Raw genomic sequence first — 19,009 nt, forward strand, 5'->3', positions numbered from 1 at the left:
CTCTTATATCTACTTTTCTAATTGAGGACTCAGCATTGTCTCCTCCTCCTCTGAACCCTCCCCCTTTGCCACACTGCCTCCCGCCCTCCTTTTTCTCGTCAGACCAGTTCAACCAGCTGCAGAGGCCCAGTGCTGCTGCTATTGTTTTCATTAGTTTCTCTCTGTGTGGACTTTATAGATACTTTAGTTATTTACTTAAATGAGCCCCACGTGGCCGCTCACGCTGAAAGAAGATGCATGAAAGTGACATTGCTCCCCAGAGAATCAAACTAATGTCTCCCTCGAGTCCAGACTAGTGTCACATATCAGATCAGGTACCTGTAGCATCACATGATAGAAGCACGTTTTGTCTCGCCGTTTCTGATTCTTAGTGTGATACAAGTCATGAAAGACAACAATCACCGCCAGGAAAATTCCACTCCGGCTCCATAAAGAGGATGACAATGCATCTTTGTGAACACACAGCATATCAGCATGTCATATTTGTCATTCCTCTGCCACAGTCTTGTCACTTCATGGTTTTACAACTCAAACAAGATCAGCTACATAGCTTTTCCTCGCTCCACAGGCCTGCAGGGGCTCACTGTGCCTGAGAGCCGCACAGCTCGAGACAATAACTACACCAGATTCAAGTCTTTGACATTAAATGCTCAGGATTTTCTATGAGTTTGTTGTGGCGAGTGCGATCCTCTACGCCGCTGCATGCTGGGGGAGTAGATTGAGGGTTGCTGATGCTAACAGACTCAAACTGATCCGCAAGGCCAGCAATGTTGTGGGGACGGAGCTGGACTCTCTTAAGGTGGTCTCGGAGAGGCGAATGTTGTCCAATAATTCCTCCCACCCACTCCATGACGTGCTGGCCAGTCACAGGAGCTCGTTCAGTGAGACTGAGATGACCAAAAAGCACCACTGACCGACACAGGAAGTCATTCCTGCCTGTGGCTCCCTGTACATCCACTTAACACACTGTTTACTGCAATAGTTTCACCCTTTTGCACATCATGCTCTTCTTTCTTATTCAGCCATTTATCAGTAAGTGACTTATATGTATGTATTGTGCCATTTCTTACTTTGTGTACTGTCTGTCTTTGTTACTGTTTGTACTGGAGCACTGTAACCAAATATTTTCCCTTATGGATCAATAAACTACTCCGAGTCTGAAGATTAACAGTGCAGCACGACTGCACATCGTAGAGTTGTGTTTGTCAAACAGCTCAACAATCTTCTGAAAACACGTCACGCTTTATATAATAAAAACATGAGCATCCCTGAACGCACATAAAAGTCAGCGTAATATGCCTTGTTTTGGCTTAAACAATCAAATAAAATACGCCCCTTACAAACCAGAGGCGTGGGCGTGACGGAGGCCTTTCTGACATTAAAACTTCTTCTTCCGATTGTGAATTTCCTGAAAATAAAACCAGACGAGCAAACAAGTTGAAAAGGCTGCAAATACTACTGCGATGAGTAATTATTAAGCTGAAAAACAAATCGATTGTAAAACTTTATTGCCATAGAAAAATAGAACAAAAGAAAAGAAAAGGAAAGGAGCCCCACACGTGAGCGTGCTTTAATCGGGTGCCAGCTGTGACAGTTTGACACAGAGCGAATAAGCGAGCGGTCAGAGGCACGCGCTCAAAGCACAACAGTCTCGTGCTGATTCACAAACCAGCTGGTGAGTCCGCACTGCTGCCATCAGAGTGGGAAACACAGATCCAAGCGTGTTCGTTTTTCCTTTTCGGAGACGCAGCTCTGCCGGCTGGTTGATGATTAAACCAGAGTGGGTGCGTGGCCCACTTCCCACTCGACCTTTCTCTCTTTCCGTTTTGAAAATAGAAACTTGTTTGAAAATACTGGTGTGATTTGAATAATGCAGTTCAAATTTGCAACTGACAGTCGATCGCTGTCAAAACACAAGTTACAGCTTAGAAATATGGTGTGTTTTCCATTTTCACTCAGACTCGTGCGTCTCGTCCCGTCACGCTGTCCTGAGTGAGAAGCACTTTTTTTTTTCCTGGTATGTGCCGTGGACGGCCTCGACCTTCGCTTCAGCCCAGCTCCTCTTTTGTTTTGCCCTGCTTACGGGGCATCTTCTTGCTGCTGCTGTCCTCCAGCTCTTTGCTCTTGTAGTAGTGAGGGGCCACTTCAAGCAGCCAGCCGCTCTCTATCTCGATCACCTGAGTGCAACAGAGGACAGAAGGCGAGTGGAGGTTAATCGGTGGACTGATACGCAGCCATGCCTGAAGTTAAATATTGTTCTGAAACACTGACACATCCTCATTAACCACTCGTACTAAACTCAAAGAAGGGTGCAGCCGGCTTCTTTAGATCTGAAACAAGATAAAGGCTCATGCTGTGACAAACAACAGAAAGCGCTGCAAACATTTGAGTTAGACGCCTGTTGGGAATAAAACCGTCACGGAAAAGACGACGACATGCTCGTTCTGAGATTTTGTGCATAGTCATCTGGCTCTTAGCAAGTTCTAAAATTATTTAAACACAGCCTGAAATGGACAACAGCATGGCACATTACACTGTGTTACTATTCATTTGACAAAACTAAGCATTTAAAATGCATTAGCAACAGAGATGGGCAGTACTGTAATCCGATTACTTTTTTCAAGTAACGAGTACAGTAAGGGATTACTATTGCAAAAACGGTAATTAGATTACCGTTACTTTCCCGTAGGAACGCTGCGTTACTGCGTTACTAAAACCGTGATTTTTTTGCGAGAATGTCTCATGACAGTGACGTAAGCGAGTGCGACGTTCGTGACAACAGCTGTGTGCAGATCAACAATGGATCATATATCGAGTGCAGAGAGAGTATGAGCGTGCAGCGTTTAAAGCGTGGAAGTACTGACCTTACTTTGAGTTTGATTCCATAAAAAGTGACAAAAAAATTAGTGTCCGTTGTGCGTGGGAAGAAAACGTGGAAGCGAAAAACCCCTAAACTTCCAAACAAGCACCGAGTAGCTACGACGTAATGGGAAACTCACAGAGAAACTCGCGGATTCTTCCACTGACCGCTGCACACCTGCACCAGGGTAAACCTCCGCCTACCTCACTCCTGCTTTACAGGTGAAAATAGAGCAACAGCACCGCTAGTCTTTGACTTTATTTATTTTCTGCTGTGTTTTACTTGCATCTATTTGAAAGACTGAGTGTAAACACACAAAATATTTTATTTTATGTGCTGGAATGTGCAGAAAATAGGTTTAAATGTTAAACTAATTTCTTCCAGTCAGTGAATGTTGCATATAATTAAATGTTTGCTTGATGCATAAAGTTAAAAGATTAAAACTAATAAAACAAGTTTTAAAAAGAGACTTTTCCATTTGATTACATTTTGTATGATGGATTATGCAGAAAAAGTAGAATTGGGCTGAAAGATCTATCACTTTATCACCTATTCAGGTTGTAAATCGTGTTTCTAAAAAGTAACTAAGTAATTAATTACTTTTGAAAATAAGTAATCAGTAAAGTAACGGGATTACTTTTTTGGGGAAGTAATCAGTAATTAGTTACTGATTACTTTTTTCAAGTAACTTGACCAACACTGATTAGCAGTGTGAAAAAGAACAACCCTACTGCAGCCAGGAGCCACTAATCAAATACACTTGATTAACCGATTATTATTTACCTCATGGGGGACCAGCTGAGAGTCGCTGATATGTAAAAGCTTATAAGTGAAAAAGTAAAACTGCATCACATGGCGAGCAGGCCAACCTGTCTCATGAACTCCTTGGTGGTGAAGACCAGCTCATGGTAGATGAGCCAGCGGGGCTGCTCCTCAAACAGAGAGCTGTTGGGGTGCACGTAAACAGTCTGCTGGTGCTTCACAGTCTTGTAGCCTCCTTTGCTCAGTCTGGCCGTGTGATAGAAATATCCTGCAGTCACCGCCTGCAGGAAGGGGAGGATAAGAGGCAGAGGAGGGCAGATGGGTTAATAAAGCTCTGCAGGGACGAACAACAAGAAAAATACACAAGCGCTGGGCACAAAAAAGAACGGCGTTAGAATATAACGCAACGAACAAAGTGTGATTAGAATAAAACATTTACTCTTTATTAGAAGATTAATTGCTTATTAGAAGAACTCGTGTCTGAAAGGAGATACTGGGGAGCTGCAGCCCTAAACAAACTTCCCATAACTGAGCTCAAGACTTTGTGACACAAACAGCAGATAACGTATGTGGAGGGAAGAGAAGAGTCTTCACAAATTTCCGTGTTTGCTACCTCCACATTAAGAAGTTACTAACCACACAAAACAACCAGCCATAAAGACAACAATGTCTTACTTTGCTGGTTTGATGAACAATAATGAGCACAATCTGAGCCTCGTGGTTAACACCATTATCAGACTCGTTAATCCTGCTATGTCTGCTTTTCCTGCTGTATCTTCCAATGACTGTGGAAAAAATTCAAATTCAAGTGTGGATCCTTTCAACCTGCCCAAGTGTCTCATCCAGTTATGTTATTTGAGTTTAATCCGATTTCCCCAACAGATCTCATTGATATCGTTTGTCATATGTGCCCATCTTTCTGCAAACTCGATATTATCCTAAAGAGATTCTACCCGTCATCTTCTAATAGCTTCTCACAGTTATCAAACAATCACAGCCAACATCTTTCATGTGCTTAAAAAAACCCTCCCGAGTTGCCGGGTTTCAGATAACCACAGGTCCATTAACTTCCAAAATTCTCCAGGAAGCAGCTGCTCATCAGCTCCTTCAGCTCGTTGAGGAAAACAAATAATAAATTCCAATCCGATTACCAAAGAAACACAGCAGTGAAACAGCATTACTGAAAATTACCAGTGACAAGAGTGAATTTTAGTCCTACTAGACGCTAACCCCACCTTTGAGACCACCGATGATGCAGATTACAGAGCTGAGCCGGCGTCACTGGCTCTCTTAATGGTTTTCACACTTATTTGAATTCACATGAACAACTGTATGTTCTCATTTACATCCCACGTATCTGGAGTCCCCCACAGCTCACCCCTTGGACCAGTTCTGTTTTTTTAATGAGCTTCAAAAGTATTTCTTACCTTTGCTGTGCTGATGACACTCAGACGTATTTTCTGTATTTAACCTCCTCTCTTACCTCTGAGGAAAACCTGAGGTTCTAATGTTCTTTACCAAGTCACTACATCAGCACGCTCGCCGCCAATATCAAATCCTCTGCTAAGAGCTTGGTATTACTTTTGATCAGGATTCAAAACGTTGATTTCTCAGAGCTACTGAGACCTGTCCCACACACTTGGTTCAGCCCATCCCCCCGGCTCAATCTGTGGTTGGTTTTAAACGGCTACCTCCTCATCCTTTCTCCCCGTCTTTAGCCACAGTTCATAGTTCCACACTTCCATACAAGCGTTACACATGAAGTACTGTGTAACAGTGTTAAATAAAAGTATTAATGATAATAAAGACTTTAATAATAACACCAACAACAACGATAATGCAGAAGACGTGAGAAGTGGCAGCTGCCGCAGCACTGTGGCTGACTCAGCACATTGACGACTGGTTCATCCAGTCTGTTGATCAGTACAGTACAAATAACGCACTCCATTTACCTTTGGGCACGAGGCTGAAGAAGGTTAAACTAGGTTATTTTATGAGATACTCTTAAAACCAAGTTTTACAATCTTATAACCTTTCAAACTTAAACACATAAACTTAAATGACCTTTAAAAAAAAAAATAAAGCAGTGTTTTATGATCTGAATACTTCAGGGGTTAGCCGCCCCATTTAACCTGAACTTTAACTTTTCTTTTATGTCCCTTTTTAATTTATTAAGATCTCTGTTGTGTAATTTATCAACCTTTATATGTCTATTCTGCTTATTCAAGCTCTTCTGCTATAGGTTTTGTTTAATGTTTTGGCTGCTCTAGTGCAAGAATTTCCCTACTTTAAGGATAAACAAAGTACACCTTATCTCATCTCAAATAGTTCAGTGTGACCAGAATTAGTCTAGTGCAGGTAGCACGAGGCACAGCAAATGAAAAAACAAAAAGAGTGAAAGAGCTCCAGGACTACGACATCAGCCATCCTGCCTGAAGGGAAGATTTTAGACAGGTTTAAAATAAGAGCGAGGGGACTGTCTACTACTAACTCTAGTGTAAACCTTCTAACTTTCGCAGCTGTTATTTATAATACACTAGTGACCATGATTTAGAGCAGGGATGTTAAAAAAGGTCTGGGGGCCTGACTCTGTCTGGTAAAGACTCCAACCCAATGGATGGCTTTGAAAAATATGAACTGTTTTGTTGTACAGCTTTTCCTACTGATAAAGACCTCCCCCATGGCCATTCACAATACACCAAAATAAGGAAGTGATGGATTTCTGTATTTTACACATTTACTTCTTACAGCTGAAGGCCAAAGAGTTGTGCTGACTGATATCTTTATCATGTAAAAAAACAAGACTGTTGAAATAGTACTTCTTTGTCTAGTATTAAGATATCGTATTGATGTCTTTATCCATTCTCAATCATCCAGGAAAATAAATCTCCAAAAGTTGATTCTGTTCATCTGGACGTAGCGTATTGTAGCGTATTCTGGGAGAGAATACGCTACAATACGCTACGTCCAGATGAACAGAATCAACTTTTGGACATATCGTATTGATGATTGGAGTTTCACTGGCCCGATCCACATAACATCAAAGCGGGCTGCATGTGGCTCATGTAAATGTTTTTGACTTCCTTGATTTAGAGGTTCTAGCACCTAAACTGCCTCATGCCACTCAGGTCGGCTGACTCTGTGGTTTGTTTCTGCTGAGCAGAGGTCAGGGCAGATACTTATTTCAGACCATGCTCTTATCATTGCTTGGATTGAAGTATAATGAGTGTCCTTGTATATGTGAATAGAAAGTTGCTATATGAAGTCTTATGTGGATTTTTTTATGTGATAAAAAACTTTTTTATGCAAGTTTATTGTTGTTCTTATATTGTTATTGTACAATTACAACTTTGTAGGCAGGTAGAGAAATCAGTTGTCGTTTAGCTGAGATGAAATCCTCTGATGTTACTGGATTGTGTGGAAAAACTCGACTGTTGTGCTTGAAACTAAAGGAAAAGAAGACAATCAGCACTGAGACTGAAACATCAGGGTCTGAGTAAGGATCCATGTGGGAGTCACAAACAGAAACCATGGAGATCCTCTCCACAGTGAAACCTCCTTACAGATAGTTGCTGACACAGCAGACAGACAGCGGCTGTCACGTACAGGTCATGTAGCATGTAACCTAACTGTCTCTCACTTTAAAACGGAATAATCATCAGGTGACTGACTCGGCTTTTTATGTGTTGTGTACAGGAGCTGAGAAGTTGATGCTTCCTGGTTTTAAACGTTGGACACACACAATCCTCCTTAAGCCAATTATCATTTAATATTATTAAGTAAGTCGTGCGTCGTCTTTTTTTCTATGTTTGACTTGAGTGAAGGCAGCGTGCAAAGGGAAGAGGTGTGACTCAGCTAAGAAAATAAACGCCCTCTCCTTATCGCGAATACTTCAGGTGTTCACCGCACACACAGGTACGGGTATGTAACTCACACAGCTTCTGCCTGCTGATGATTTACAGGTTTCCTCTGACAGATCCTTGTACTCTTTTAGTTACAGAACCAGAATCCAGATTTCTCTAAAGCTTGTTATGTTGTTAATGTCTTGTCCTTGAGCAACATAGGAGCTGCTCTGAGCTGTCCTGGAGCGTGAACTTTTACCACCCACAAGGAAGTAAAATTATTGTTCACAGAAGAGGAAGACATTACAACAAAATCATCTTGTGTCAGAGAAAAATATAACTATTTTTTGCCCTCAGGCCTTCAGATTATTTTAAATTTCCACCCTCCTGTGCATCACCTTTACTGCACTGCACCACTGATGTTTACCTGTGAACATTCAAAGCAGAAGCAAATATGAAATGGTGTTGATCACTCCTCAAACAGGTCACTACCTACACTACGTTTCTGACATTTACTCAGTTTTGTTCATCTTTCCGGTGGTTTTGTTACCCTGTTCTCTCCTCACTCTCTCATTATGTCGTGAACGTCATCTTTACCTTGCATGCATGCAGCTGTTTGTACCATTCATTTGTTTCATTTCATCTTATTCAGTTTAATATTAATAGTTCTGATGCACCAATAAAAAAGTAGAGCATAGTGTCTTTTAAAACTACAGCTGCAGAAACAACTCCATTTAATTCGATGTATTTACTCAGGATACTTTATATTCTAAGGTAAAGACCTACAACAATACAGAGGAAATAAAGGACGAAAGACGATCTAGGTGAGGAGAACAATTTTAAATTTGATCTTGGATGTAACCGGGAACCAGTGAATAGATCCAATATGGGATAATATACTCTCTCTGTCTAGTTCCTGTTAGTAATCTTGCTTTTAGAACAACCGGACAATAATGAATAATAATAGTACAGTGCAGAAGTAATAAATGCATGGACTAGTTTTTCACTCTGAAACAGGAAGTTTCTGTTTTTAGATGTTGCACAAATGCAACAAAGCAGTCTTACATATTTGTTTAATATGTGCGTTGAAGGACATGTCCTGGTTAAAAATTCCTCACAGTGTTACTGGAGGCCAAGGTAACACCATCCAGAGTAAGAATCTGCTTAGATACCATATTTCTAAGCTTTTCAGGGCCGAGTACAATAACCTCAGTTTGATCTGAATTAAGAAGCAGAAAGTTAGCGGCCATCCAGGTCTTTATGTCTTTAAGACATTCCTGCAGTTTAACTAATTGGTGTGTGTTATCTGGCTTCATGGACAGATAGAGCTGGGTGTCATCTGCATAGCAGTGAAAATGTATGCTATGTCTTCTAATGATGCTGCCTAAGGGAAGCATGTATAATGTAAACAGAATTGGTCCTAGCACTGAACCCTGTGGAACTCCATAATTAACCTCAGTGTATGAAGAGGACTCTCCATTTACATGCACAAACTGGAGTCTATTAGATAGATATGATACAAACCACTGCAGCGCAGTACCTGTAATACCTACAGCATGTTCTAATCGCTCTAATAGGATATTATGGTTGACAGTATCGAACTACTGCCACCTTAAAATGAACAGCCCATTAACAGAGATATGTTGATTATATTTAATTTAAGCATTAATTAATGGTATGACATTTTCGACAGTCTTGTCAGAGTCTAGACGTGCTGATGGTCCAGAGGAAGAATTTATTTAAGTTAACTCAGAAACATCAATTGGAGAAATCTGAATACAGTGGAACCCCGACTTACGAAATTAAATCGTTCATAAGTCCATAAGTCCAAAGTTTTCGTAAGTCGAAGCACCCATTGCGCGTTTTGAGTGAGGCGATGCTGAACGATAGGCTATAGGCTAATTGCTAACTAGAACAACGTCGTTCAAGTGGAACAGCGAAGCGCAAGTACGGAAGCCAAGGAGTTGTCACATGATTCGGAAGTGATTGTGGGCACTGTAGGCATTGTAGGCTCAGCCGATCAGAGCCAGCGGATTTCGTTACTCGGGCATTTTGCTGCACAAATAATTAAAAATTATAATACAAATGAAGTTTTAGGAGATATAGTAAAATATTTCTATGCCATATGTCAGAACAAGTTCCAGAGGGTGATGAAAGCGGTGGCTGGGCTGATTTATATGCTTCTGCAAGGATGTTAAAAAACACAGAGCTCCGATATGCCCGATGAGGACAGAAAACCCTAAAAACAGCAACATCTGTTCACTAGGTAAATTATCTGAAATTATTTCAAGGCCTATCTCCAATCATACGTGCACTACACAGTCTCTAAGTCACGTATACCACATGACACATGGCATTAGTTGTTTTGATTTTACTGACAAATTGGCAGATCAAAAATGGCAAATGTCACGATAGTTCCCAGTTTTCAAGATTGTTGCCACTCCACTACCAAATACTTTGCTTCCATTGAGTCATCAAACACTTCACAAAATCAGTCTTACTCCCTCTGGTTTAGATCCAACACTCTTTAGAAGTAAGCCAGTTTTCTCTTAGAGGGATGTTAGTTTTTCCCCTCTGGCACAAGTGTTTTTTTAGTCAGTTTTGAGAGTAAATGAGTACATACAAAAGTATCAACACACAAAAATGACAGGTCATTTATATCTTCTTGTGCAGCTGTATAGTGTACTAATAATGCACGACTGCCATGGGAACCACTTTTTAGTGAATGTGCTTCCTGATGGCAAGAAACTTGCAGCTGTGAAACGTGGTCTGTTCCAAGTCTCATTTAGAAAATGTTATCATTCTTAATTATATCCTGGTTGAAATATCTGACTGTTTAAAGGCCACGGTGCTAAAAACAGTTAAACATTTCAGACTGTAAACAACATTAATAATCTTATCAGCACAGCAACTCGATGAGTCACAATGTGCCAGAGGAACCATCCCATCTCTTGAATAACCAGTTTCAACTTTTGCTTTTTATTTGTTTTTGTTTCTAATGTCTCTGTAAAGCACTTTGAATCACCTTGTTGTTGAATTGTGCTATACAAATAAACTTGCCTTGCCTTTCAGGATGTGTCAGGATGTAAGTGTGTAAAGAAAACACATCCACAAATAAAGACCAATTCTCTATCAAATGGTTGAGTCAGGGCATATCAAACCAGCTCTTGTAGTTTTTACTTTAGCATTGTTTTTATATGGACAACTCTCATTAATAACAATTAATAATTTAACTAACAATGCAACACTCCATTTATGTTTGTTGCTGCCGCTTTAAAGATGAATATAGTTACTTAGTTTGTGAAATCCAGTCTTGAAGGCTTGATTTTTACATGTTAGTGTTCTGAAACCGGAAGACGATAACTGGGTGAGAGGGTGGAGGGTTAAAAGCAACCTTGCTTTGTAAGGAGAATCCATGATGAGCTTAAGTACACAGCACAGATACAGATGGCAGCTAATTGGTGCTTAATCTAATAAAATAGAGTGCTACATATTAAACAAATAGGCCAGACTGCTTTCTTCCATTTGTGCAACATCTCTGAAGTTAGAAATATCCTGTCTCAGAGTGACGCTGCAAAACTAGTTCATGCATTTATTACTTCCAGGCTGGACGACTGTAATTCATTATTATCAGGAAGTCCTAAAACCTCCCAAAAAATCTTCAGCTAATCCAAAATGCTGCAGCAAGAGTCCTGTCAGGGACTAGAAAGAGAGAGCAGATTTCTCCTGTACTGGCTTCCCTTCATTGGCTCCCTGTTAAATACAAGGTCTTAAAAAATCAGGCCCCATCTTATCTTAATGACCTTATAAAACTATCCTCAAAAGTTGATTCTGTTCATCTGGACGTAGCGTTGTAAGATTGTAAGATGGCGAAAGATGCACCCTCAGGCTCTAATCGAAGAGCGGGCCTGAGGGTGCATCTGTCATCATCTTACAATCTTACAACGCTGTGATTGCAGCCATTCCTCAATTCTCTGTGAGTGGTATTCTTGGCCATTGATCAATGAACTTTGATCAGTGGTTGTTGATCAATGGTAATGAGAATTTGTATATTAATGATCAAGGAACTGCCCTCCCAGCCCATTGTTCCTTCACTGGGCTGGTTTCAGTCATTATGCAAATGTACTGTTGATAAGATTGAAACCTGCAGACAGCTGAGACTGAAGAAGTCACCTGGATGAGTGACGAAACGTTTCTCGCACAAAACGCTACGTCCAGATGAACAGAATCAACTTTTTGGGAATTTACTTACCTGGATGATTGAGCATGCATCAACACCTTGTAGTACCATATCACCCTATTAGAGCACTTCGCTCTCGCTCTGCAGGCCTACTTGTTGTTCCTAGAGTACTTATCTCTACTTTTAAGATGAGGCTTCAAACTTTCCTTTTTGCTAAAGTATATAGTTAGTCCTCCTATATTTACACTTCAATAGGTGCAGACTGCCGGGGGATTCCCATGATGCATTGAGTAGTTCTTCTTCACTCACTATGTGTTAATAGACCTCTCTACATTAAATCATACTTTTTCCTTCCCACTGTCGCCAAAGTGCTTGCTCATAGGGGGTCATATGATTGTTGGGTTTTTCTCTGTATGTATTATTGTAGGGTCTAACTTACAATATAAAGTGCATTGAGGTGACTGTTGTTGTGATTTGGCACTATACAAATAAAACTGAATTATTCTGCACAACAATCCGTATGACTTGTAGGATTTTGCTTCAAAAATGTTGGAAAAAACTAGACCCATCATAAGATCAAGTCCACTGATTTGAATTAGTGGAGATAAAGACTAGCAGACAGTACAAATGCTCAACTTTAAGCTCTAATATCTTTTAGATACTCATCCACAGTTTTGTTTTTTATCTGTGAGTAATTCTTTAAATATCTTTATGTTTTGCTGTAATGTTTATGTTCTGTACAAGCTATAAATATCACTGATATTATTTTCCCAGAGCGTGGCAGATAAGACAAGTCTTTGTTTGCAAAGTTACGCTCAATCTCAATCTGTGTTTCCATCTCAAAAAGGCCTCAGATGAAGCTAAAGCCAAAACCCAGAGTGGGACTAGCTGTAGTTCCTTATTAATATGAAGTGACTGATAATAAGACTCCATATTTTTGCCTGGGAACATCTAAAGCTGTTCTGTAGTTCATCAGTGTCACTAACCTTGCGAACGGGCACGCTGTCTCCTTGACAGCTGACCACCTCGACTTCAATGCGATCCATCAGACCCTCCAGCTGGTCCCTGACATCCCGGGCTCTTCGCATGGAGCGGAACTGGATGAAGTTCTCATAGCACCACTGTGTGGAATAACCACTCTCCACCCACTGTGGGAGGAAGATATCACAGCTGCAGTTTCTAAACGTCAAACATATCTCCAGCCCTGATGTTACCCGGCTGAGTTTATACCTGGTTGTAGACATTCAGCAGCACCAGGTGGTCTCCTCCGGGCACCACAAAGTTCATTCTGGCGTTGTCGGCGTGCACCACCTTGTCTTTGGGACGGTAGAAGATAGAGTTGTTTACAGACAGCATGGCCGCGATCGTCAACACTTCCTCCGAACATTTGTACCTGGAGAAAAAAAAACAAATGTTCCCGAAATGAAATTGCTTGCATCCTTTATACCCACACATTAGACAGACTGCATTTCTTCCTCCACAGCAGACCCACTTTCACAGGCCACACATAATGTTTTTGTTTGATGTAAACACAGAAATCCATCAGTTGAGTTTAATCCAATTTTAATCTCTACAGTCATGTTTTAACCTTGTGAATCACCCTTTTGTTTTGTCATCAGTCTTGTTCCGCGGTGGAAAAGTGTCCTCAAACCCATATTTACCTTCATACTACTGAATGTTACAAGAAGGTCATGTAGGTCAAATGGTAAAATGGTAAATGGCCTGTATTTGTATAGCGCTTTACTAGTCCCTAAGGACCCCAAAGCACTTTACACATCCAGTCACACACACATTCACACACTGGTGATGGCAGCTACATTGTAGCCACAGCCACCCTGGGGCGCACTGACAGAGGCGAGGCTGCCAAACACTGGTGCCACCGGGCCCTCTGACCACCACCAGTAGGCAACGGGTGAAGTGTCTTGCCCAAGGACACAACGACCGAGACTGTCCAAGCCGGGGCTCGAACCGGCAACTTTCCAATTATAAGGCGAACTCCCAACTCTTGAGCCACGATCGCCCCACGTCACTCATTCATCTTATTATAGCCACCCTTCACTGAGCCACTGATCTCTAACTGGGATTTATCACATTTTCCCCCTCAACATCATATGCTGTTTACTCTGAGACCACCCAAGTGCTAAGATGAGATGTTGCCCACCCTCTGAGACACCATCAGTCCTACACAGTCTTCATTTGTACTTCTGCTAATTAAAATCCTATGTATTCTTTTTTTAATTCTCTCTCTTTGTCTTTGATGAAACTGCTTTCCATTTGCTTAGTGAACAAAACTTGAACTAGCTGATCAAGTTTCCAACACTCTAATAATTAGGGATGGGTTCTGACATAAACGGTAGTAACCAGACCGAAAAGCAGCGCACATTTTGGTGCTTTATTTCGGTGCTTTTTTTTCCTGAGCTGTGATACACTTTAGATTCTAGCCAATCATTTTACGTTTCCGAGGATAGTAGGCGGGTCCAGGTACGTACGTTCTTTTAGAGCAGAGCTACAGATTAAAAATGCCCAAGGCGAAGCGGTCAAAGTCTGGCTGTACTTCACAGCAAAAGATGCAAACTCAGCAGCTGCAACAAGTGCTTTAAGCTGATACTGTGATGCTGTCAAAGGAGGTAACACCTCAAATCTGATGAAACACCTGGCGACGCATAGCGTTTTTTTTAAAGCCGAGAAATGCGCCGTATTTGATAGCTTGCTGCGAGACCTCACACCGAGCACATCTACTGCGGGTGTGGTGCCTGTTATCAGACCCGGAGTTAGCAACATCCCCCAAAAACCCGAAAAGGAGAGTCCTGGCCCCTAGCCCTGCCAGTGTAGCAGAAATGATGAGGATGATGATGGCAGCAGCAGCCGTTCTTCTCTGCGTGAGTAGCTTAATGTTGTTCGTGTGTAATTTACGCTGAGTAGGCTAACCACGTTATTACATTAATGCATGTAAGGTGAACTAGCAAACATCATCATAGCTACATGCGGCTGTCTTCTTGTTTGATGGCAGATACTCCCTTCACCCTGGCCAAAAAGGCTAAAATGACCAAAGAAAAAGTGGAACATGAGAGGTTTTTGGACAAAGTTTGTGTTCTCCATTCTTTAAACACCGGCACCGTTTCAAAAGTACCGCTTTGGTACTGGTATCAGATAAAACCTAAACGATACCCATCCCTACTAATAAGTGTAAGTGTTTAATTCAGCAACGTTCTGCTGTCAAAGTGAGGAACAATCATGTTTCTAACTGGTAAACATGGCTGATTCGCTGAACAATGACGTGTTGAGTTGATTGAATCCAGTCTTTCAGTCTGTTTCTCCGTCATGTGGAGGTTCAGCCACATGCTGTTCCAAACCAACTGCCCGTAAGTGTATGAGGGTTATAAATCCTTCAGTCCGCACTCAGGCAGACTTACTGACCACACTTTGTTAAAGTGCAACAGCTTTTTGTTTATGGAAAAGGGGGAAAGTCCGCACAGCTACAGGTACGACTTCCATTTTTTGCAGGAGTAATAAACAAAAAAAGTCTTTCATTTATGCAGGACAGATTTAAAAGTTTCATAAAAGTGCGTCAAAATTAATAATTTATATTGTTAATATAAATGCTAATAATAATGGGAAATGATAACAACAGGTCAGACGAGAAATAGAGATAAAATGCATAAAAACGCTTAAAATAGAAAGTGAACACACAGCAGTGTAAATCGCTGTAGCTGCTGAATGGAAGTTCTCTTTCTGTTAGATAAAGATGATGGCGTCCTGTGTCAGCTTAGCTACAGGCAGGATGTTTTTCCCAAGCAGTCATCAGTGGAAAAACTAGCAACGAAAGCACACTAGCTGTTTTTTTGTTTGTTTGAATTTCTCAGTAGGTGGACACCAGCAGCCTCTAGTTCAGGGGTGGGAAACGTCAGGCCTCTGGAGAACCTCAAGACATGTTGAGGTCATTCAGCCATTTAAATCAGCTGTGTTGGATTAAGGACACATCTAAAACCTGCAGGACACCGACCCTCCAGGCCTGGAGTTCCCCCACCCCTGCTCTAGTCCATCTTCATCTTCTACTGCACATGTTCATAAAACGAGATGTCCGAGATACAAAGACAATGAGGGCGTTAAAGACACAATCTGCACACACAGATGTGTCGTGATGCTCTCTTTCCTTACGGTTACGGTTTTGATGTAGTGACCGAGCATCACTGACGTGTTCTGGTTGGTAAAAATCGTTTGTGGGGCGATCGTGCCTCAAGAGTTGGGCGTTCGCCTTATAATTGGAAAGTTGCCGGTTCGAGCCCCGGCTCGGACAGTCTCGGTCGTTGTATCCTTGGGCAAGACACTTCACCCGTTGCCTACTGGTGGTGGTCAGAGGGCCCGGTGGCGCCAGTGTCCGGCACTCTGTCAGTGCGCCCCAGGGTGGCTGTGGCTACAATGTAGCTGCCATCACCAGTGTGTGGATGACTGGATGTGTAAAGCGCTTTGGGGACCTTAGGGACTAGTAAAGCGCTGTATAAATACAGGCCATTTAAACCATATTTCTAGCCTTTGTCTTGTCAAAGAGACCCTTCAGCTCACCCAACTGAGACTCCACGTGCAGCTAAAATCAGCACAGATGTGAGGATGGAGGGACAAACTGGAATTATGCTAATATGTGCACACAAGCTTACCTGTTCTACAACTTCACCATACAAATCTTTCAACAAACCATGCAAGCTTCCTGTACATAAAGGAAGTGTGGGAATCAGATTTCCTGATAATTAATAGTTTAACGCTTTCATGGTGCAATGTGAATAAATAAATAAACAGCTAATTTGGCAGGTAGTACAGACTCAAGCAGGTGACTGTGATGCAATCAAACTGGAGACTCACTGCTCTGAGGCCAGGATCATCTTACTCAGCATGGGATCCACAGGTAACTCAGCCATTCTGCGACCCAGCTGAGCCCCCCCAAAAAGAGACAGAGAAAGAAAGAGTTAAATACCAATAAACACTTCATTTAATTAAAAAAAACCCAATGACCTACAAAACTAATGACACCTTTACGCACGCTCTTAAAAACATCCTCCTGTCCCTGATAATTACTCATTAACACGATCAGATTGGTAATAAAAGCTCCAAATTAAAATGCATCAGCACTTTCGATCAAGGAAGTGAGTGACTCTTCAGTGCTGGAAGCCGTTTTACAGCCTTACGAGCATCAGGTGTGCAAAGTACGTGATGCAAATATGCAGCCGAACGTGCAGAGATGGTCACAGATTATTCCTGTAAAAATAAAAGGTGGTGAATCTCTCTGCTGCAGCTTAAGTTACAGTAAGAATGTAAAATATGTCCAACTCGGCTGCGCCTGCTGCAGATTCAAATGTAGGATGAGATAGTTCCCAGCTCTTTGTTGTAAATACCCAGGGATCTGTGCGATCTGATTTTAGTGCAGTTTTTTGGCGACCCTCCCTTAGCTTTGTTTTTGGCCTCTATTAACTCTGTCGGACGGTGCATATTCACATCACGATACTGTGAAGGTTAATGTCTATAAGCAACCTGTGATTGCAGAAATTCTATAAATATATATGACTATATTAAAAATATAGAGACCGTCTCCAAGTTTGCACCTTTGTGAGCTCTCCCATGTGGTTGAGGGCTCCCAGGGCGTAGAGCTGCTCCAGAGCCAAGACGAGAGTCTCATGAGGAGGTGGGTCCATGAAGTCGAAGTGAATGAGGTCATTAATACCTGCAAGGAAAAAAGATTAGCTCACTACACAACAGCAGCCAACTTGTGTTTTAAAATCACAGGATCCCGATTTCTTGCCCCACCTAGACTCTTCAGCAGCAGGACTACATTTCCCAAGTTGGTCCTCTGAATCTCAGGCACAGTTGTTTCCTCCATCTCATGTTTATAGGCCCAGGCTGTGTAAAGCCTGAAACATTTCCCAGCAGCCACTCTGCCTGCTCGGCCTGCTCTCTGATTGGCTGAAGCCTGAGAGTTAAACACACAGAAAAAAAAAACAGACACAGATAAATCACCTGCACTAATACACCACCACACCTGAGCTACAATACATGTCTGTGGAGCCAGTGGAGGATATCTCTGAGGTCTCTTTAACATAGTATTTTTATGTTTGACCTGGGTCAAAGTGATTTACACTCCCACAAATCCACAAGCTTATCAGGAGATTTACTTATTTATTTTTTTCTCTGGAAAGCTGGAGAGGTTTGTTCTTCTGAGGATCTCTGGCTGACTCCAGTGTGCCAATCAGGCCCTCCTCCACCTTTGATTATATTTCAAACACAATTTCACCACGGGCTGCTTTCAGCAGTGTGAGTCAGATCAAATCAAATATATTCAGTAAGATGTTTTCACAAAACAGGTTTGCAGCAGCTGCCTTGTTAGGAGACAAAACTCCAAAATCAATCCACCTTAAAACAACGAAAGAGTCAAAAGCAATCACAGACGAGAAATCCAACGAACTGAATCCGACACGTCTGACCTTTCGATGTCTCAGCTGCAGCTACAATAAAGTTCAGCAAATGTTTGACCTTCCAGGTGATTTCACACCTGTAGTTCAGTTCATTTGGTTCGCCTCAAACAGCGGCATGACTAAAGGATGGTTCAAGGTCGCCTGAACCCACTCCCAACTATAAGCTTTTTTTAAAAAAAAGGACATTTTGAAGCCTGCTCTTAAAAGCAGAGGGCGTCTGTCTCCTGAACCTGAACTGGGAGTCGGTTGCACAGCAGAGGGACCTGGAAGCTGAAAGCTCTGCCTCCTATTTTAATTTGGAGAACTCTAAGAACACAAGTAGACCTGCAGTCTGAGAGCAAAGTGCTCTATTAGGATAAAATGGTACTAATGAAGTTATGATGTTGGCGAATCATTCAGCACTTTGAGCACAAGGAGAAGGAATTCAGTTTAACAGTGAGCCAATAAAGAGAAGCTAATAAACGAGACGTATAATCTCTCTTTCAGTTCAGCTTCTAGGACTTGGTCTTTAAACAATATAATATGTATCAACAATATATTTATATTCCAAATATTTGTTTTTATGTAACAGTTTATCTCACATTAGAGTGATATGTAAGTAAAAGCTCCACCCAGGCAGCTCACACGGGTAGTATTTACTTTTGTATTTCGTATATATGAATTCAACTTTTCTTTGTTCTATTAATAAACACTTAAAGAACTTTATCAAAATTCATTCAAAACTTTTTGAGCTCTCATATTTAAAGACACAAAGACACCATTCAGTACCTCCATGGTGGTGAAGACTGGTCTAATCCCACAGACCAGCCTGCACCAATCCCAAGGAAGCACCGTCATTGTTTAGAACAGCAATAAAAGGAAATGGCTTAAATTTATCGTCACTTCACTTTGATTTCCTGCTAGT

The 19,009-nt window shown here is 41.5% G+C and overlaps 1 protein-coding gene across 1 annotated transcript in view; it reads right to left on the reverse strand.

Annotated features, from left to right (window-relative positions):
- Nucleotides 1-1,491: 1,491 nt before the first annotated feature.
- The window catches only part of dhx16 (DEAH (Asp-Glu-Ala-His) box polypeptide 16), a 29,302-nt gene continuing 11,784 nt past the window's right edge, over nucleotides 1,492-19,009 (reverse strand). The window contains exons 15-21 of the mRNA XM_087848520.1: nucleotides 17,441-17,603; nucleotides 17,239-17,357; nucleotides 16,502-16,569; nucleotides 12,875-13,037; nucleotides 12,631-12,792; nucleotides 3,730-3,903; nucleotides 1,492-2,177 (exon numbers count right to left, since the gene is read on the reverse strand). Of these exons, the coding sequence (XP_087704646.1) occupies nucleotides 2,049-2,177; nucleotides 3,730-3,903; nucleotides 12,631-12,792; nucleotides 12,875-13,037; nucleotides 16,502-16,569; nucleotides 17,239-17,357; nucleotides 17,441-17,603 (978 nt within the window). The 3' untranslated portion in view covers nucleotides 1,492-2,048. The remainder of the gene's footprint in view (nucleotides 2,178-3,729; nucleotides 3,904-12,630; nucleotides 12,793-12,874; nucleotides 13,038-16,501; nucleotides 16,570-17,238; nucleotides 17,358-17,440; nucleotides 17,604-19,009) is intronic.

The sequence above is a fragment of the Neolamprologus brichardi genome, chromosome 11, assembly GCF_056152115.1.
Source record: "Neolamprologus brichardi isolate AB-2024 chromosome 11, ASM5615211v1, whole genome shotgun sequence".
Classification (NCBI taxonomy): Eukaryota; Metazoa; Chordata; class Actinopteri; order Cichliformes; family Cichlidae; genus Neolamprologus; species Neolamprologus brichardi.